This window comes from Aricia agestis, chromosome 13 (genome assembly GCF_905147365.1).
Source record: "Aricia agestis chromosome 13, ilAriAges1.1, whole genome shotgun sequence".
Taxonomy (NCBI): Eukaryota; Metazoa; Arthropoda; class Insecta; order Lepidoptera; family Lycaenidae; genus Aricia; species Aricia agestis.
The window spans coordinates 2,363,394-2,386,163 of NC_056418.1; the positions used below are offsets into that span (position 1 = coordinate 2,363,394).

The 22,770-nt window shown below is 38.3% G+C and overlaps 1 protein-coding gene and 1 long non-coding RNA gene across 2 annotated transcripts; one reads left to right on the forward strand and one right to left on the reverse strand.

Moving 5' to 3' along the window:
• Window positions 1-4: 4 nt before the first annotated feature.
• LOC121733096 (membrane-bound alkaline phosphatase-like) lies at window positions 5-20,641 on the reverse strand. The gene is made up of 9 exons (XM_042123243.1): window positions 20,533-20,641; window positions 14,598-14,677; window positions 12,133-12,306; window positions 10,496-10,688; window positions 9,577-9,740; window positions 4,369-4,693; window positions 2,465-2,670; window positions 1,451-1,559; window positions 5-369 (listed from the first exon to the last, which is right to left on the reverse strand). The coding sequence occupies exons 1-9, from the start codon at window positions 20,612-20,614 to the stop codon at window positions 179-181; spliced, it is 1,524 nt and encodes a 507-aa protein (XP_041979177.1). The 5' UTR covers window positions 20,615-20,641; the 3' UTR covers window positions 5-178.
• LOC121733097 lies at window positions 1,895-21,926 on the forward strand. The gene is made up of 3 exons (XR_006036500.1): window positions 1,895-1,905; window positions 6,884-6,888; window positions 21,816-21,926. It is a non-coding gene; the product is annotated as an uncharacterized LOC121733097 (long non-coding RNA).
• The last annotated feature ends 844 nt before the right edge of the window (window positions 21,927-22,770 follow it).

Genomic DNA, 22,770 nt, shown 5'->3' on the forward strand with positions numbered 1-22,770 from the left:
AAATTGAAACAGACCATCAGCCATCAGATTCTGGTAGATCTATACCTACTTCATTATCTAGCGTATTACCTAGCTAAATATATCTATCTAGCTATACATATAACCCACATTTTCACCCAGTCCTAAAGCCTCTATTTATGCAAAAATAAGCTAGCAAGTGGGCGATTCATCCACTTCTTCAATTGTCACAGCTGAGTCTCCCGTCGCCGATACAGGCGGCGTAGGCGATGGCGTGCGGGAGATAGTTCTGCTCATAGCTCCCCGTGAACAGGTGGGCCCAGGGTCCCTGGGCGAACACCGCCACGTCCTCCCCGCCGTGCGTCTCCCTGGCAGTCGGCACTAGAGACGGGTAGGTGTAGTTGAGGTTACCTGGAAGTATGAATGATATTTACTCTCAGATGGTGATGGTGGCTGGTGGAAAACCAGGCCAGTTACGCAGGAGTATTTTTTTAGTTTCCAAGTATGTGCGTACACAAGACCACTCTCTATTCCTCTCTCATAAGTCATAGCCCAGTGGGACCGACACGACTGGCTAGGGATCAGGTGCAGGACCGACTTTTTACATACCCATCTGACGCATGGATCATCTTACTTATCAGATAATCAGGTGATCAGCGTGCATTGTCCTAACCAAACTTGAAAATAACATGTCTCCAACGCGGGAATCGAACTCGCGAGTTCCGAGTCAAGAGCCACGTGCTCTAAACCACTGGACCACTAAAGCGTCATGATGTAGCAGTAGTGCCCTAAGAGCCATATGCAGGCAGGATCTTCATTTTTTAAAAGCTAAAAGTTGTATATACATGTCCGCTATAGAGGCAAGAACGTTTTTTTTTTATGAATAAGGGGGCAAACGAGCAAACGGGTCACCTGATGGAAAGCAACTTCCGTCGCCCATGGACACTCGCAGCATCAGAAGAGTTGCAAGTGCGTTGCCGGCCTTTCAAGAGGGAATAGGGTAATAGGGGAGGGTAGGGAAGGGAAGGGAAGGGAATAGTTGAGGGTAAGGAAGGGAATAGGGTAGGGGTTAGGGGATTGGGCCTCCGGTAAACTCACTCACTCGGCGAAACACAGCGCAAGCGCTGTTTCATGTCGGTTTTCTGTGAGAACGTGGTGTTTATCCGGTCGAGCTGGCCCATTCGTGCCAAAGCATGGCTCTCCCACGTATAACAGTTTATGACAGTTGCTTCCCAATGCCAGACATGTGTTCAGTCTTGAACTTTTAGTCTTGAAGGGTGTCTGGCAGTGGGAAGCAACTGTCGTAAGTGTTAGCAAAAGCAGCGCAACAAGTGGAAGTCGAGATTCCCAGAGCTATCCCAAAGAAAACTACGTGACAGTTGCTTCCCAATGCCAGACACCATCAGTATTAAACTTTAAGGGTTGCCTCTAATAGAATTTAGCTTGACGTTCACATCTAAATTAGAGTATTCAAAGAATCAAAAGCTGTTACTTATGTCATCCAGCATGAGGTTGTGCCTGTGGAAGTCCTGGTGCGGCTTGTAGCCGGGGCCGTTCGCGTAGCTCAGCGTCGTGTAGGGCAGGTAGTCGGACGTATTGAACTGAAAACAACGACAATGACAAAGCTGTTAAAAATGAGCAAAATTAGCTAAACCTGTTAGAATATGCGCAAGATTTGAGAGATATTGAGCCAAAACAGTAGATAACCCTCAGGCCTCAGATTCGAAACCAGCGGACAGCGGCGCGGTAGCGGCGCCTTCTAATGTAAAGATTATTATGGAACCTTCCACCATCACCGCTCTCACCACGCTGCCCGCAAAATTTGAGGCTGAGGCCTTAATGGTGCTAAACTAGCTGTTGACAAATTATACCTGAAAACACTATTAAAGAAGTCGCCTCTAAAGATATTCTGTCCAATGCTACGATATTACAGATAGTCTCAAACATGTTGTTATGGATTTAATGCAATCACCAGGATATTATTAAAACAAAAAAGGGAAAATCTAGCAACGGAATGAGCGGCGAGTATGAACAAAATAACTTAGAAACATTTTCTATCTAAACCCGAATTCGGTAGCAAGTTTTGTCAACTGTTGTGTGATTCTGATGAGAAGCGCGGCGGTTATGAGCTCACTCGGATGAATCACTTTAAGGGACCATTTTGTAGCCTATTCTACCTGAATTGAGTGCGATAAATATGGGGACTAGAATGATCAGGGTTCACAATTGATAAAACTAAATAAGTTTTCTCAATCATTTTTTCATCCAAAAGGTATCTTACATATTTTGTCCGTAATTTACCGGCTTCGTCCACACGCCCCTCAGTGACAGATTAACCCGCTTAATCAAATTAAGCAATTGTCTAGGGAATCACGACCCCGGCCCCCTCAGGGCAACAGAAGAGTAAAAGTTCAAAGACCGATTCTAGTTGATATACGGATAAGGCCCACAGGCATGGATTGCTTAGGCCTTAGGGTATCAAGTAGCCTTAATCAGTCACTCTTACCTTAGACTTGGCGAGGCCGAGTATATCTGATCCCCGCTTGCTGTACCCGCTGTACGTCATGGTGTGGCTATGGTCTGCCGTCACCACTACCAGCGTCTGGTCATCCACCAGCCTCGTCGCCGCCTCCACGGCCTTGGCGAACTCCACCGTCTCGTCCAGAGCCTTCCGGGCTTTGGTCTCGTGGTGCGCCGTGTCTATTCTACCTCCTGAAATGTAAGAAACGTTTATTTTCTATCAGAGAAGTTGATTCATAGGCAGTTTTTTTTATGAAATAAGGGGGCAAACGAGCAAACGGGTCACCTGATGGAAAGCAACTTCCATCGCCCATGGACACTCGCAGCATCATAAGAGCTGCAAGTGCGTTGCCGGCCTTGTAGTTTGGTCGCATCGTCTCATCGTCGGTTGAATTGACACATTATTAATCCAAATGACGTAGATCTGACAACAGTTTATGAACCAATTTCATTGATGGTACATCACACAACACAATGCAAAGGATACGTTAGAATAAAATAAAAAAATACGTGTGGCACTCGTGGACTGCCGCGGTATAGCTATTGAATAGCAAATTTTTATCAATTAATGCAATTACAATTCGCATACCTCTAGTCGTACGCACACAAACACCGTGCCGAAGTCTGCAACTGAACGACGTTAGACGATGGACGGCAAGGTGTTAGAGCGCATTTTCGTACGGTATACAGCATATTACGCTGACTCTATGACAACTAATGGCGCATTTTTATTGGTCGTGGCATGCGTTTCAGAAATCTCCCGCACCCCGCATGCGGGCCCTATCGACCAGTGAAAATGCGCCATTAGGTTTATTTTAGTTACGATTTTTTTATATTCGATCGCCGTGCTCAAAGCCCGCGATAAAATAATTTTTATTATTGCTTACTATGTTGGAAGTCGGATTCAATCTTGTAATTTCCTGTGAATTTGATTAAATTAGGAAATCAAAAAGAGAATTTTTTATATTTAGCTCTCATGGTGGACTAAATCGTCCTTCCTGGAAAATTTGTAATATAAACCTAATAATAATAATTATATCCTGGAAAATTATCCTGGAAAAAAATATCCTGGAAAATTAGTAACATAAACCTAATAATAATAATACTTTTGTTCGTGGCAGGACTAAACTGCCAGATCCTTAAAAATCGTCCGAACGATCGTTTCGCATCTAAATGAGCCAAATATAATATTTAATTAATTATAATTTTATTTTTATATCAGATTCTTAAAAATACGATTCTAACAAAAACAACAATTAATTATCATATTTATGGATAAAAAAAATGTAAACAACTGAGGTCCAAGCAGCTTATTTCTAAAAACTATTCTAAATATTAGCACCTGCACAAAATCTCAATTCTCGCCCTTTTTGGTGGATTTTATACGTTTTATTTTCGTTGATTAATATAGACTTAGCAGGTTGAATCACTATTGATATGTACCGATGTGTCCGGTATTTGAAGAAAAGGTTAATCAGGAGAATTAGTAACACTCTACTGTGACTCACAGCCGCAGTATGCAAAGATTAGTCACAACTTACCAATAACGATATTGAAAAATGTGATTGGATTAAAAAAACTACTAAGTACCTGCCTACGAAAATTCACCAGCTTCGTGTCTGTAGTGTATTTACAGAACTAGAATTTTCTAGTAAACAATATTTAGATATTTTAGACAGTTAATCAAAGGTTTCATGTTACATTATTGATTATACTTAATATATTTTATATATAAATTATAATACTCAATAATATGAGTAATCGCTATAATACAATTGCTATTAAAATGCATTTTGGGCTCAAATGTATAGGCACATATTATATGCTGTACAATCATCTTGTAGGTTTATTATTTCTCTACTAAAGAGATATTATCATCCAAAAACTTACCTTCAACAAACAAAAAGTACCCGTTCTTGTTTTTGGACAAAATTCTGATAGCCGCTTCCGTCATATCAGCCAGGCTGGGTTCACCATTAGACTCCAGATTATAAGGCATATGGTCAGAAGAGAAGAGACCAAGAAGGCTATCGTAGTTATCTTCTATATTCAGAAGTTCTTCTTTCGTGCTGATGTATTTTGGCACTGCACCTAGTCGTTCTCTCTTCTGTAGCCATTCTTGGATGAGGTTTCTGCCGTCACCTCTGTGGCCAGCTTCGCTGCCGTTGGCTACTTTGTTTGGGAGGAAATTCTGTCTGCCACCTCCAAGAACAACCTGTAATTATATAATTATTGTACTATCAGAGAAGCTGATCCATGATAGGCAGATGGCAGACCTACTTAAATTGTGTTATGTCAAACTCAGATCACGAAATAAGTGAATTACGTAATTATTACGTTGAACTGACAAAATTCGAGCAAACGACGCGCGACGTAGTCAAGTCATGACCTCCATGACCCCGCCCCCCCCCCTGGATGCGCCCTTGATAATAATAGATAAGCTATTGTGTCTGTTTTTTCCACGACCAAAGGAGATGATATAATAAGATGAGTCATGTTTAGACGTACCTATATTCCAGGTATACATTCTATACAGATTGTTGTGTCAATCGGCTCTAAACAGCTATACTAAAACGTGCTCGATACAAAAATACAAGAACTTGTATGTGACTCATATTATTATGTTACTAGCTGTTGCCCGCGACTTCGTCCGCGTGGACTTTGGTTTATAGTAAAGTTCTTCCCGTACATCGATTGAGTCGTTTACGCGCAAATCAGAAAAGTATATTGTGTGGGAACCGCACATTTTCGGATACACGATAAATGGGCTGTCTAACACTGAAATAATTTTTCAAATCGGACCAGTAGTTCCTGAGATTAGCGCGTTCAAATAAGCCATTTCAAATAATTTCTTCCGTTTTTTTCACACTTTCCTCTATTTCTTCGCTCCTATAAGTCTTAGCGTAATAAAATATAGCCTATAGCCTTCCTCAATAAATGGGCTAACTATCACTAAAAGAATTTTTCAAATCGGATCATTCCTGAGATTAGCGCGTATAAACAAACAAACAAACAAACTCTTCCCAATTATAATATTAGTATAGATTAGTTTTTCACAAGTCGGTGTTAATTTTTAGTTTGGTAACTCAGTATCGTAGTAACAGTAACTTGTGAAGTTAATTTTAACTAGGATGTAATTGCATGGGGTTTTTGTATGATACATAACACTAATCTATACTAAACTACTTATAAATGCGAAATACGTGCATCTGTTACCACTTCAAGCTCTATTATAATAATTCATATTTGATATTTGACATAATAGATACTTTAAGAGGAGTCCACACCGCCCTTTTTTCCATACAAACGTTGTTTTCCATAAAATGTTCCATAAAAACTGTTTCCTGGATAATGCTAGTAGAGTTATAATTTTTTTCCTGAATATCAACAGCCACTAATACAATGTCCCTATGTTTTCTTTTTTTTCATAATTTAATTATTTAATAAGATATGAACGTTCAAAAACCCAAAAAAATGGCCAGATTTTCCGCTGTGTTCAAACATCCAGAAAACATATTTGGCTAGATTATTTCAAAAAAAGTAAAGCATAGGAACACAGCTCAAGCCTTTCTTTAATCTTTAATGAAAAAAGTACTTAAATCGGTTAAGTTTTGGAGAAGGAATCAGGGGACAACGAATCGTTGATTTTCTGGATTTTCTGCAGTTGTCTCTATCGCGTTCTGCGGTATAGGCTTGAGATAAGGGAGACAGCTATAGATATTACACGTACTTATTATTAATTTCTCTAGCCCCTGGTATATCCTCTTAAGTCCCGGGAAAGGACACTTTTCCCGCATAGAAAATCCTAGCACTTTCTTTGCGGCAAAAATGTACGGTTCCGGCGAGATAAACAAATTTTGGCGCTACGAGATTGTCAGCGTCATCTTGTATTATAATAATTATCCCATATACAGTGTGTAACAAAAATAAGTGATAATACTTTAGGGTGTTCGTGTTAAAGTTCACTGGGAAAGTAGCAGCACTGAAAGACGAAAAAAAATTTTCACTTTTGTATGGGCAAGGGTCCGAGCGTCACGAGTTTCCCCACACGAAAGTGAAAAAAAAAAAATTGGTCTTAAATCATTATCACTTATTTTTGTTACACCCTGTATACAGGGTGTAACAAAAATAAGTGATAATACTTTAGGGTGTGTACGTGTGCCTTGTAGAGAGTTCACTGTGAAAGTAGCAGCACTGAAAAACCAATTTATTTTTTCACTTTTGTATGGGGAAACTCGTGACGCTCGGGCCCTTGCCCATACAAAAGTGAAAAAAAAATTTCGTCTTTCAGCACTGCTACTTTCACAGTGAACTCTCTACAAGGAACACGTACACACCCTAAAGTATTATCACTTATTTTTGTTACACACTGTATAAAATTCTCGTGGTCGTGCCACATTGTTAGTTACCGTACTCCTTCGAAACGGCTTTACTAATTTTTACCATATGCATATTCAGTAGCTCTGAGAATCGGGTACTGGCTACTTTTTATTATATTTATATTTGCATATTTTGTTGAATAAATAATAGTAAATTATTACAACTCGAGACTAACGGCGACCATTGTTTGAGCGACGGGATGGCGATGGACGTTGCCATAGTCGCATACTTATTTAGTCACTTCAATAAAATAATATGGATGAAACACTTTATATGGCAAAATAACGTTTACCGGGACAGCTAGTTGTTATTATAATCATAATAATAAATATTATGTATGTATCATGATTTTGCAACACAATGACGTTATCTGGCGACAAACACGAGTTTCACCAAGAGTGTTAATGAACTTGTACCCGCTGCAGGTGAACGTTTTACTGAAGATATGGAAATAATAACGTACTGTTTTGCAGCACCGTCTGTGTCACTTTAAAAAAAAACAAAAGTTCACCCTAAACTAATTTATTAACCCAAAATTAAATTAGTTACACTTTACTACGGCTTCCCACACCTTACTTGCCCGGCTTCCAGAATCTAACTGACGGAGATCATTGAGAAATTGAACTAGAATGAATACTAAACGAAAACTGCAACGCAATAGGAAAAATATGGATAGAAATGCTAAGTAAACGAATTGTACTAACTAACTAGGCATGTAACAGTACGATGACGATGTGTTTTGATCGACCTTCAAAAAAGGAGGTTTCTCAATTTGATATAGGTATATGTGTCGCAGCCGACTGGCTTAAATAGCCGTTCAATCAAACAGCTAGCCCTTTGACTGAACAACGCCATTCAATCACACGTCTAGCTTTTATATTGAATATTTTAGTCGCTCAAAACGTTCAACACTACAGCTGATTCAAAAGCCGCCGTCTAATTGAAGTAGTTCAGCGCGCACCGCAGCAGCGCTAGGTGCGTTTTATTTACAATATGGCCTCAACTAGCAGGTGTTTGTTGGTGTTTGTGGTTGTTTTTCGGAAATAAAGTAGTTAATAAAAGTTACAAGTGTTATTAAAGAGACAAAAATTGTGGAGGCACATACGAGTGAATCAAAATTTCAACAAATATTCGAGGAGAAATTACGGGATTATGAAATGGATGGATGGACGCAGCACAGCCCCCGTCACAACAAAAACAAACACAATACGTGGGAGAGCCATGCTTCGGCACGAATGGGCCGGCTCGACCGGTTAAATACCACGTTCTCACAGAAAACCGGCGAGAAACAACGCTTGCGCTGTATTTTGCCGGGTGAGTGAGTTTACCGGAGGCCCAATCCCCTAACCCCTACCTTATTCCCTTCCCTACCCTCAACTATTCCCTTCCCTTCCCTTCCCTTCCCTACCCTCCCCTATTACCCTATTCCCTCTTAAAAGGCCGGCAACGCACTTGCACCTTTTCTGATGCTGCGAGTGTCTATGGGCGACGGAATTTGCTTTCCATCAGGTGACCCGTTTGCTCGTTGCCCCCTTATTTCATAAAAAAAAAAACAATCCAGAAAGTCCAAAAGTTGGTTAGGTTAGGTTAGACCTTAGACCACAACACAGAGGGAGCCGAGCGAGCGAAGCGAGCGTGCTGCGGCAGCAGCCGGCGACCGTCGTCAAATAAAAGGGGGGCTCGGGGGGCGCAGTCCCCCCCGCCAAAACAAAAACAAACACAATCCAGAAAGTCCAAAAGTAGGTTAGGTTAGAACTGTGACTGTGCTGCGCCTGCGGCAGCAGCCGGCGACCGTCACAAAACACGCCTCAGAATTTTTTATTTTTACTTTTTACATTAAACTTAATCCGAGAACAATCTTTCAAAAAAATATAAAAAGATTTCCTATTCTCCCAAATTACATATTAAGCTAATGGTCGCCCTAGTTAATTTGCAATTAAACCAGTTGGCTAAGCGTCGTCTAGCTGTAGTGCTGAACGTTGTAGTCAACAGGTCGGCTAAACGACGTATAGCCGTGTGATTGAATGGCGTTGTTCAGTCAAAGGGCTAGCTGTTTGATTGAACGGCTATTTAAACCAGTCGGCTGCGACATATGCATAACTTCGAAGTTTATAAGCTGATTTTGATGATTATTTTTTGTTGGAAGGAGGATACCGAAAGATGGGTCCCATGATAAGAAAATACCGTTTTTAGTCGGTTTATTGTTAAAATTGTCCATACTAATATAATAAATGAGAAAGTGTGTATATGTCTGTTACCTCTTCACGCTCAGACCGCTATACCGATTTTGCTGGGTTCTTATACAGTGTGTTAGTGTAAACACCGTTATCCTTGAAACCATCAAATGAGCCCGTCAAAATGAACAACTTTTTCTACAAAACAATGCTGCGAACTCAAAAAAAAACCCGTCTTCATACCCAATACGGATGCCCGGATCGGCAATTTGTATGGGTATGAAGACGGATTTTTTTGAGTTCCCAGCATTGTTGTCATAGAAAAAGTTGTTCATTTTGACGGGCTCATTTGATGGTTTCAAGGATAACGGTGTTTACACTAACATCTTGTAGATTTACTTTGAGTCCCAGGAAAGGATACAAAATGATACTTTTTATTCCGAAAAAATGTACGGTTCCAGCGGTATAAACGAAATTTGGCGCAACGGAGTTGTGGGCGTCATCTATAATTATAGTTACTTATAATAATACAATATGAACTCACATCGATCCTACTGCCCACGTGTCCATTGACGAGCTGGCTGGCGATGTCCTCGCAGCGCAGGCCGTGCTTCGGCATGTGTGTGTCGGCCTCCCACTTGCGGTCGGCGGAGTGCGCGTACGCCGCCGCCGGGGTCGCGTGCGTCACGCGCGTTGTTGTCACCAGACCTGTAGAAGTTCGCTTATAACTCGCACATCGGTTTCGGTGACGGTGCCCCATTTTGTTGAAACCAGGCCAGTTACGCAGGAGTAATTTTATAGTGCCCAAGTGTGTGCGCAGTACACAAGAGCACTCTTTCCTTCTACTCTCATAACCCAGTTGGACGGAAGACCGACATGACTGGCGAGAGATCAGGCGCAGGACCGACTTGTTACATGCCCATCCGACGCATGGATCATCTTACTTGTCAGACAATCAGGTGATCAGTCTGCATTGACCTAACCAAACTTGGAAATAACATGTTTCTAACGCAGGAATCGGACCCACGACCTTCGAGCCAAGAGCCACGCTCTAAGCCACTGGAATGTGTAGAAGCCTAGTTCGCTTGGAAAGAGTATGGGCGCTTTTCCTCTAATGCGACACGCATTAGAGGAAAAGCGCCCATACTTTCGTCTCTCGTCCGCACGCGGATCTGGTCCGCATGAAAATTGCCGCATCCTATCATTTTACTGATGTTTTTCCAGTCATGCGGCGTTTATGAAGTTTAATGTCATGAAGCAAAGCTTGCATAACTTATGTTTATAAGATTTAAATTCAAGAAAAGGAGGAGGGCAGAAGTTTCTATATTTGAAAGAAATCGAGCTTAAATGGCCTTAAAATATAACAGCTAGGTACAATTATAACTGGATTGAGTTAAGGTATTCTATTATTATTATTGAATAAACATCATCAAAAGAACAAAGACGAAGAAAGAAGAAACTACCTGTAGTCTTGCCAGACTTCTGCGCCCAGTCCATGAGTCCTGTCACAGAATGCGACGCGTCCCTCTGGCCTCGGCAGTCCCCGCGCTTGACGGCGGCGCTGAGGCCCACGGTCCCACTGTTGGCCTTCACCCCCGACAGGTAGGCCGTGCCGCTACACGCAGAGTCCGCGACGTTAGAGTCTACGCAGTACGTCTGTGTAGACAAAAAAGGTTTCTAAGGAAAAGTGAAGGAAAAAACTTTTTTTTTGTTTTCGAGAAAATGTTTGTGTGTCTGTTTGTATGTATATATGAATGAAGGCGAACGGATAGACAGTATCGCTGGTCCCGCGGTCAGCGATAACAACATCAAATTTCCCTTCCCTTCCAAAAATCTGTAACAGAAATTGGTTCATTTGTTTAGCTATATGCAGATATATTTTGTCTGCGTATATATATGCAGATATACGCAGACAAATTTATTATACCTTTTGTTCGTATGGTGCGTAAATAAAATATAACAGTCCAGACTTTAAATATTTACAATCCATACTAATATTATAATTTCGAAAGTGTCTCTGTCTTTTGGTCTGTCCATCTGTCTAACTGTCTGTCTGTCACCTCTTCACGCCCAAACCGTTGAACCGATTTTGCTGAAATTTGTTACTTTTTAAGAATTTACAACAAATAAAAAAGAAAGAAATCCTAAAATAGTTTTGATCTTATATCAGTAAAAAATATAAGTACCCAAACATTAACATTATGTAATTCAAATATTTTTTTATGTCACTTGAAGCGCATGTATGCGCTAGCAGATGATTGATAGCGTATGCGCTCTACAATAAACAAATGACGTTAGCAGTTCGGTAAATAACAGGGTATTGTATGAAAAGATGTTTGTTTGAAAAGATGGAGGTATATTATAATGGTTTATTAATTACTGTATTGTAAATTTAATGGAATTTTATTTGAATCGTGTGTGTGCGCCAAAACTTTGCAACTCCATCAACATGGCACCTAGACGATCAATTTTATTGCAGAATATTACGATTTGTAAATATAATAATTATAGACTATTTAGGGTTAATATTAAAGTATTTGGGCTGGTTTAATTTTTTAATTATTATTATAGTTAGCCTTAGTATAGGAAATACTCGTAAGCTTAAACGTAGAAAGTGCCATCGATTTCAGAAACTTTGAAAACTGGATTTCGGATTCTGAGCTTTTTGCGCTGCAGCCTGCACTACAATTATAGTCAATGGCTCAAAATACAAATGAAAGAAAGAAAGAAAGAAAGAAAAATTAATTTATTTAGTATTTAGCATCTTACAAAAATAATTCTTAACTACTAATACTATCCTATGTAATACCAAATTGGTACGTTACTTTTGAAATATTCGTTACTTTGTACCTGAGCAAATCCCATAAAAGGGGTGGAGTCTATTGGTCTGTCGATAGTTTGCTGTTTGTACTAGACTCAAAGTTCTATTTAAACTGAAATAGAAGTCTTTGACTACACTATCATAGCCCAAGTTCTTACTTTTAAAATTCTGCACCATACTTTCGCCAATCTCGTGAAAAGGAAGGACTCTATTGGACTTTCGATTACTCACTGTTTGTACTACCATCATAACCTAAATGCTACGTCACTTTTACCTCACCTTAGCTAATCCTGTAAAAGGGAAGGACTCGAAGCTCAGCTTCAGTTCTTCTCCAAGGTAGCCCTTCTGCTGGCCGAGGTAGGCTCTTGCTGCGGCGACTGTGGTGATGCTCATGCCATCACCAACGAAGAGAATCACGTTCTTGGCGACATTGATGTTGAAGGACTGGTCGAGCTGAAAAAAGGTTTTAAATTCTGGTTCAATTACGAACTAAAAATAAAAAACTTTATTTCGTTCGTTGTTTCACGTGTTCTAAGTTTAAGTGTCTGTTGGTAAGGAAAATATTATGTTGACAAGGTGTGTGTACTAACCAATTAACTACGCATTCCATGCGAAAGCATAATAATTATTATTTGTATGTATTTTCATGGTTATTGGCGATTCAATACATCCAGCGCCATCTATGTTTCAATGTCGTGACTTAAAATATTGTCTGAGATAATAATATGAACCATAAACCAAGTTTAGGGCTACGGCCTACGGCTCATGTCTCTCGCACTCTCTCATTTGTCAATACCCTCTAAATATATTATGTAATGCGCCAATAATGCAAAGTTCTGTCTTCTGTGCAATACTCAGAGAGAAAAAAAAAATTACGCCTATGACATTTTAAAAGCAATATCACGTATGGAGCTCAATGTGAAAAGGGAAATCTTTTTGGGATTACATACTAACTAATCTCGCGTCAGAAAAAAAACCAACAAAGCTGAACCCACAGGAAAATAATAATTATCCTACTTTTAATTAACGCTGGCAACCCCTTCCAACCACTCGATCGATTTACATTTTTTTTGGTGCACAGGAAGCACAGAGCAACTGTTTAGAAAAAAAATTAAAGTCACTGAACCTTCATTTTTTTTTCTTTTTTTTTCCCCACCCCACTACACCCACACCCACGGCCTGCCAGCATGCAGATTATCAGAAAAGGTTGTTCAGGGAAGTATAGGTCTACCAAGATCTGATGGCAAATTTGGATAACAGATTTAAAAAAATATATCCTTTAGACCCGGGGTTAGTAACAGATTTTCATGATCAAGTCCCTCCCAACGGAAACTTCGTAACATTTTATACGTGGGAGAGCCATGCTTCGGCACGAAAGAGCCGGCTCGACCGGATAAATACCACGTTCTCACAGAAAACCGGCGTGAAACAGCGCTTGCGCTGTGTTTCGCCGAGTGAGTGAGTTTACCGGAGGCCCAATCCCCTATCCTATTCCCTTTCCTACCCTCCCCTATTCCCTTCCCTACCCTCCCCTATTACCCTATTCCCTCTTAAAAGGCCGGCAACGCACATGCAGCTCTTATGATGCTGCGAGTGTCCATGGGCGACGGAAGTTGCTTTCCATCAGGTGACCCGTTTGCTCGTTTGCCCCCTTATTAAAAAAAAAAAAAAAAAAAAAAAAACATGAATAAGGGACTTATACTATGAATACTAGCTACCGTCAGCTGCGACTCCGTGGGTGGGTACTTGATCATTGGATAATTTTTTATATTTGCATGTTTCACATACAGAATCAGCCGCTATAAGGACAGACAAGGATCAAAATGTTTTATTCCAATCACCCCGGTATTGCTAGAGTCAATTTCTTTTCTCACTTTTTGCCATCAGATCCTTGTAGACCTATACCTACTATTAATAATTATTTAGGGTCAATTCAGACCGCAACGCGACAAGTAGATGCATTTCTAAATTTGTATGGATTTGATACTTCCAATTACCCCGGTATTGCTAGAGTCAATGTCTTTTTTCACTTTTTGTCATCATATTCTGGTAGACCTATAGCTAACGCAGTTTTAATACAGCTGAAGCCACATGACCGATTTGGTCGTCAGCTCGTAGTCGATATCGGGCATGCATATTGTTTTTATTTTCGACTGAATTTAATTAATTCAGATGTAGATTTAGATGTATGCATGTACTGTACCGTACTATAGGATTTGGACGGAGCCCTAATCTTATCTTACATCTTTAAACGAGCAATTCTTGTATATATATATATATATATATATATATATATATATATATATATATATATATATATATATATATATATATATATATATATATATATATATATATATATATATATATATATATATATATATATATATATATATATATATATATATATATATATATATATATATAACTGGAATCTCGGAATCGGCTCCAACGATTTTCATGAAATTTAGTATATAGGGGGTTTCGGGGGCGATAAATCGATCTAGCTAGGAATCATTTTCAGAAAATGTCTTTTTATTCGTGTTTTATCGATAATCGATAAACTGAAAAATATGACTCTTCCTGACAGCTATTGGCGAATAATAATACTATTTTGTTAGCAACAAATTGTATTAACGACAAGCAGATGGCGTTATTAAGTAACACGAAGTCAATGAGTGTTTGCTATACCGAGCAAAGCTCGGTCATCTAGGTACTCGTAATAGTAATAACTAATATTGTACCTTTGCCAGTAGGGTCATCTGTGCTTGTATCCGCCAGTGATCTTTATTCTTCTCGTCAAACGAAGACTTCGCATGATAATCTGTAACATTTCATTTAATTTATTTTTAGTGGTTAGAACCAGGGCCTGTACCACGAAACCGTTTTGAGACAGAAACAATCGAACGAGAATGCCGCATCCTACTCTAATAAACGTGAAATGACGTTGTTAGAGCAGGACGCGGCATTCTTGTCCGATTGTTTGAGTCTCAAAACGGTTTCGTAGTAGCTCTACTGTGCCTGGGGTCCATATAACCCGGTCCCCGGCCGATGTCCTCTTTCCGCCGGGGATGCGAAAAGCAAAGATGCAGAAAGTTGGTATCTAAAGTTTACTGACGAACTATTGAATTAATATTTGCTTAAATAAATTTCAATTCGACTGTCTCGCTAAAATTAGAAAAGGCTGGAGTTTGGACCAATTTATATTAGATTAGATGATGCTCGCAACTCCGTTGCGCCAAAACTCGTTCATCGTGCGGAAACCGTACATTTTTCCGTGATGAATTCTTCTTCATAAATTTCAGCAAAATCGGTTCAGCGGTTTGGGCGTAAAAGGGTAACAGGCACACAGACAGACATGCAGACAGATAAACAGGCACCCTTTCGTATTTACAATAATATTAGTATGGATATTTTAGTCTAAAATAATCGTATCAGATAACGTGAAATTTTGAAAAAACTTTGAGGACACATTTATTTTTATGATGTTTTAATTTAATAAGTAGGTGTTACAGAATAACGGGACAGCTAGTTAATTTAAGACATAAGTGAATGAAACGGGTAACTATGAATGAAGGCGTTAGGACCGGGAAAATGATTTTAAATAAAACAATGTGGATTCTATGTATATTGTATAGGATATTATATTAGTTAGATGATGAAGGTAAGTTACTAGATTGGTACAAATTGTAAGGGAAAAAATGAATAGGTAACTGCTCTTATGTTATAAAATGCTAGTTACCCACTTCATCCACTCATTTCTTCAATTATAAAAAAAAACTTGAGAGGTGTCAAGGGACACCCGAATGGAACGAAGTTATTTCTTATGTTCTAAAAACCTGTATACATAATTTATACACACACTCAAAAAAATATAAAAAACGCCATCTATTGACACCCAGGAATACTAACAACGCTTCGGATCATTCTCAAAAAACGCCAACTAGTTGATGCACAGGAATACTATCAACGCCCTCTGCCCCTACCATGGTACTAATAAAAAAGGGTCGAGGTCAAATATCGTTCTGTCTAGCATATCTAGCCTTCGAACACGCGATAAGGAACATCGTTCCAAAAACAACTTCAAGTCTGAGATCATTAACAAATTGTAAATCCCATATTCCTGTAACATATCATAGCTATTATCGCTAGAACGAAGAATTTCCTCTTGCTGGGCAAGTGTAAAATCCCGTCACGGGGGTTTCAGAGGTCCCGGTCAGTCACAAGCTCAGCGGCGCTAAAATGGTCGCTTTGGAGAATCATAATATTATGAATCATAATATGATTCATTTTTAAAAACCGCAAAATGCTTGCAATTCATGTCTAGTAATTGATACTAATTTGACATTCGTCAGTTTGACAGTTTTGACAATTCATTTACTGAATTGATTTGAGAGGAATTGCAAAATGTGACCATTTTAGGTCCGCTGGCTATGTAAAATCCACTTTCATAGCAAAAAGAAATGCGAAAACTATGTTTGCCTGTCTGTCTGTTTAAATCGCTTCATGCTTAGACCGCAAGGACGATTTTGAATAGAACCTAATAGCTAATGGAATCAGGCGTTACTTTGCGGAAATCCATAGCTTAAAATTTAGTTTTTTAGCAATAGTCCGTGAAATAAACTTTCACCTTGAAGTAAATGAGTGAGTGTACGCATAGGCATGCGTACAGCACCTCCCTCCTCCCACACTGCCTATGTACACTCGCATGCAAGAACCTGCAAACACCACCACCACACAAGCAATAATGTTGGCAAATCCGTGCAAGGCCCCTCACCACCATGCAGGTTGAAAACCTCGACGCGCGTTTCGCCCCAACACCGGAGCATCCTCAGGATGTGGACTCTACGAACAACGTCCGTCAAGTGCCGCCACCGGCCAAAACACCGCCTTTTATACCCTATCGAGCCCCGCTACTACTACTATCCGTACTACCCTCACTAGTACCCCCGAACTTATTAATAAGCGGTGACGTAGTCAAGTCAAGTACCTAAATAATATAGATAATACTTTGAGCCCCGAGAAAAAACAAAGGATAGTTTTATCTTGTCAACATCTAGTATCTACTCTAGTCTACGAATAATAAAGACTATATCAGAGTAGACAGAATGATAGAGTATGCCGACTTAGAACTGATGTTGAAATTTTTAAATTTGACGTATTATGACGAAAATCGTCACTAGGGTTGTTAAATTCAACCTACGAATTTAAAACTATGACATATTCGCTGGACGTGTTCCTCTTTGATCGTATTGTTGTGTTTGTTTTGGCACATGCGATTAAAATTGTCAGAATCCAATTTTGAATTCTTTATTTTAAATATTTAAAAATAAATTATATCAGCCAGCGCGGGGCACATTCCGTTCATAATCCTAGTTAACTAGTGAAACCCGACGAATTTGACAGATATTGAAACCTGTCCGTCTCTTTGCAGTTGAACTACTGGTAGTTATGTCTATTGTGACTATATTATTCGTAGACTCTAGTGTATTATTATAACTGTAACTGCAATCATAATAAATTATTCATTATACCAATACTCATAGTACCAATTTAAGCGAAATGATCTAATCAATCAAATTCGTCGTTAAATGTTAATCGACTTAAATATCTAGCGTCTGCTTACCGTGAAAGGCAAATAAGTTTATGTTACTAAGTAAATGGTGCGTTCTATTGGTTTGTGGTTTTGCGTAGTACGTTGGTCGCTCTTTGGTTCCCAGTTTCAAATATTCAGCAGGTCTATTTGTATTGGGAAGTTTGTTACATGTAATTAATTGCACAGTTAGTTGTAACTCCTGTCACTTATTTTTATATGTTTTATGTCTCGTCTAATGCTTATGACAATAATAATAATTCATAGTCTAGATAGACTATAGCGTCTCGTATGGTCTTAACTCTTAAGTTTAAATAAACATAAATAATTTATGATTACGAATTCGAAATCCATAGTAATTATGTTTCTTCTAAGAAGATTTGCTCATAAGTTTTTTACTGTGCAGGGTTTCTAATAATTTAAGCCAGCATAGTGTACATTGTGCTGGCTTAAATTTCATTTTTGTTATCGTGTTATTCTTATCTTTAAAAAGAAAAATAATTTATGTTAATTTGATGAAAAAGGCCACACTTTGGCCAAACTGAAACTTCAAGTATTTCTACTTTCGATTGTAAAACATTTTTTTTGTATTATTTTGTTTCAACTACATCTTAATATCCTTAAGACCTTAACCAACTTTAAAAGGAAATGAATCATAATCATCTGTTGATGCAGTATTATATGTGTTCCTATTTTGTTTCCTTGTTCAGTTTAAACGAAGTACCTACGGCAAAGATTACTAAATAGTTAAGTACTACGTAAGGGCTGAAAAAAGTCAAAACACATAACCGCGTTGCGGCCAAAATTGGCGGAATTGTTTAGTTTTTTTATGAGTTTTGAATTTTTTTGCCGCCGATTTTGGTGGTGCTTAGCCTAAACGCGGTTATATGTTTTGGCTAATTTACGGATTTTGTCGCGGAGCAGCGCCGACGCCAATGTAAATATCCGATTTCACATACATATGTAGTTCAAGGGTCAGTTTACACCGAACCGAAACGAGACGATTCTCGCCTTAGCGCGGCGATACAAAATGCAAAAGTCGCTGTTCGTGTAATTGTTGACCCTAAACTTTACTTGGCGGTCCTCCGACACACCGTAAAAACAATTTTTCCTTAAAGGAGTTCTTAAAAGTTAAAGTCAGCAAAATATACTATTGGTACAGCTGGGGTTCCCTAGAACATTTTCTTTATTACTATCAAGCTAATTTCTACACGTGGGAGAGCCATGCTTCGGCATGAATGGGCCGGCTCGACGGGAGAAATACCACGTTCTCACAGAAAACCGGCGTGAAACAGCGCTTGCGCTGTGTTTCGCCGAGTGAGTTTACCGGAGGCCCAATCCCCTATCCTATTCCCTTCCCTACCCTCCCCTATTCCCTTCCCTTCCCTACCCTCCCCTATTACCCTATTCCCTCTTAAAAGGCCGGCAACGCACTTGCAGCTCTTCTGATGCTGCAAGTGTCCATGGGTGTCGGAAATTGCTTTCCATCAGGTGACCCGTTTGCTTGTTTGCCCCCTTATTTCATTTAAAAAAATCGTTAATTTAGATAAGATGAACAAAAATTTCCTCAGCGAAAAATCGCGAAAGTGGTAGCTAACAGAGATTGAAAGGATTTAGATAATATTTTGATTTGATGGTCCTAAAATATGGATTGTTCTATTTGTAGGACAATGTTACTCTAAAAGTATGTAAGTAATAAGTAATAACTATTAACTTATCAATATACAAAAATTCAGCTGGTTATGGGTTCCGTTTTAGGGTTCTAGGGAACCTGTAGGTACTATAATATTATTTCATTACTTTTAGTAGTTTTTTTTCAGGGTTTTTTTTTCTTAATTTTCCTGTTTTCGCTACATAATATTATAGCTGTGCGTACACTACGTAATATTATACCTTATCATATAAAAATACTAGAAGATAGTTCCCGATAAGGGAACTATCTTCTAGTATTTTTAATACGTTTTCCGTAATCTTATAAATAATAAAACGTTTCGCTATCATTTAGCAGTTTCTATAGAGATTCATTGTTTTTTGGTAAGAGTTTGAATTTTGATAAAATACAAGCTATATCTAAAAATTCTAAAATATAGCAATACAATAATTGGAGATGTCCATATACATAATATAAATAAAAATAAATTTTCATTTTTGTTGTCTTGCTAAATCTCGTGAATCGCTGAACCGATTTGGCTAATTTTAGTCTTGAACAATTCGCAGACGCCCAGGGAAGGATATCCCAATAATAGCAGGGAAGTGATACGAAGTTTACCGGGTCACCTGGAATTACTATAAAATTCGGGATTGTATATTATGTATGCCAGAGAATTCCATTTTCTAGCACAGTGTCTCCCAACCTGTGGTCCGCGAACCCCTGGTGGTTCGCGCTGTCATCTTTGGACCATACATTAAAGTGACGCCGCGTTAAAGTAAAAAACCGTGTTGGATTTGTATAGATTGCTTGTTTTCTATGAGAGGCCGGCCCGCCGGCCTCTCATAGAAAACAAGCAATGGAACAGCAAAAAATGGAAAGGGCGTAAGCGACAAAATGGTTTTTGTCGCGTAATTTAAAAACCATAAATACATTTCGTATAAGCTATGGGCAAATTAAAGTGTATGCTTGAACCAATCTATGTAAGTACATACAAATTTTGAAAGCTTAAATCACTCTCCTCTGTTGGCGAAATAGGAATCCCTTTTCTTACAGAGGTCTTTTTGATTGATTATTCTGTGTTATAAAAGTTGACCAATCGTGTTATGCTATGGGTAATTCAAAGACAAAGACATTATACTGACAATGAACTTTAATTTCTTAGTTGCTGAGAAAAGTTGATATCGCTACCGCCAAATTATTAAGGCATCGCCTTAACCAATTTTTTGCTGTTTATTTTATGAGGGAGGTCCGTGAAAACTGTGCTTGATTTTCTAAGGGTCCGTGGCTGAAAAAGGTTGGGAAAGACTGGTCTAGTAGTAGTAGTAATCTACTCTATATTATAAGGCTCAAGCATAGGTACATACAATATTACATAAAAATATAATATGACTATAATTATGCAGCCAATTAATTAAAAATACCTAAAATAACTTACGACTTTTTCTATCCTGTATAGTCCGACTACTTGAAATCACACATGTACACACAAAACACAACAAACTCAATAAGTTACACATTTTACGCACACAAAAGTCACTAATCCATCAGTTTATATGAGACAAACTTTGAAAATATTATATTATGTATTACTAAAATATTATTAACAATAATATTATTTTTAAATGAATTATTATTAACTTTTCGAGCTTTTTCCTGCATCGCGCGGCGTTCACTATGTAACTGCCAATAATTCTCATTTCATCTCACTTAAAACTGCATTTCGGGCGCGAACAACGTCATTGGAGCGGCTTCATACTAAAAAAATTAGAGACACATTTTTGTTTTATTATTTTGAGCTCTGTCCTTACTCACATCTTTAGATACCTTGAGAGCTTCTTTTTAAATTAATAAAATTGCGAAGTAGGCTTTTAAATAATACAATATCAAGTAAACATTTTAACGAGAGAAACATACTACGGTATAATTCTAAGTATACAAGAACACTATTAATATTTTCATTGAAGTAGTTATAAAAGAAAACGTAAACCGTTCTTGGTCAGCTGGTTAGCCGGTAGAGATATAGCAATTAACTAAATTACGAAATTAGTATACATAATCTATTGATGCAATCGCAGCTAAACGTGTTAAGGTCGTTGGAGTAATGTTTGTTGAAGGTATAACTGTATTGCATTATTTAAAATTAAGAATTTAAAATTGTGATATATATTGATACCTACATAATATAATAGGATAGGTTAGGTTAGGTTAGAAATTATGTAGCATCGCGGAAATTGATTCCTAGGCGGTTGACGGACCTACGTCATTTGGTCGGCTTATGTCAATTCAATGTTAGCTGTGATCGGTCGGATGGGTTTGACTTAACGTGACCAAATTCTTACATCTGCCTAGGAATCAACTTTTCTGATAGTAGAAGACAGAAACTTTATTTGGTAAAACAATAAAATATGTAGAGTAAAAATAATCAAAAACTTTAAAAATTGACGCCTACTCAGCACGTTAGTATGTTGATATATAAAATATTATACAAAATAATATGTTGGCAAAATTGTTACCCTTATCTTCGCCATTGTTGGTCGGTATAAATTCTGCCAATAATAACCAATTAGCTGCAATAACTTGACAATTAACAGTCTCGTTGCTCGTAAACCCAGTTAAATTTATATTTCTTCCGTCTAGACTACAAATATTATGTCAGCTCCAGAAATTAGTGTGATCCAATTTATTGAGCTAGTTTTATCCAGCCATAAGAATGTAAAGACTTAGGCTGCGTTTCCACTGGAGAGGAGCTGAGCTGCGTTGTGAGGAATGTGCTTTACAAGAACCAATAGCTGAATCGTTGCGCTGAACGTGGTCAAGCAAATGATGCGTTTCTATGTTGATTGTATGTACAAAAATCAATCAATTTGATTTATGTTTAATTATGTTATTATTCAATTATGGTATTATGTTTAATTGATTAAGTGAGGATATCAATTGACTCATATTTATTCGATCTGTCATTTTTTTTTTTTGTACTTGACAGCCCGCCATTGGCCACCATCGGTCCGCCATTATTATCAGTTATCACCTCCTTTAGTCGACTCAGACGTTATTACTTTCTAGTGCTATTTAAAAGAAATATACTGCCCTTTTAAACACCAATAACGTTGTTTTAAGTCCATAGCCTTATTCCAAAATTCTATTGGTTCTTAAAAAAAGAACAAAGCGAAAGTTTTGAATACGGTCAGAGCGCATGAGTCGCTGGCATGCCTCACGTTCGCTGTTGACTGCGCTATAACGCATGCCCTTGATGAACATAAAAAGGCACGGTGTGGACATAGCTAATTATCCAAAATTTTTAACGCAGCTTCTCCATAGATTTTTGTCCGGTCGATTCTCAATATATAATAAACAGTTCAAGAGCACAATGGTGTTCTGTGTGACTTTCGACGACGTGCTTTATTATTGTCCGCACAATAAATGTTATTGAGTCGAATACAATACTTCTTTGCTAAACAAAAAGTTTTCACACAAAAACATGAGGCCTTGTTCTACCTGCACTGTCTTAAAGTCATTAAAATATTTTGCATTTCATTCAAATATTTCTATGAATAAATCTTGTCTATGTACAGTTATTGGCAATAGAAAAGCGGTTAAGCCTATGTATAGACTTCACCTTAGAAACCGTGCTTGTTTAAGGCTGTTGTGTTCTCAGATAAATATTGTTATAGCC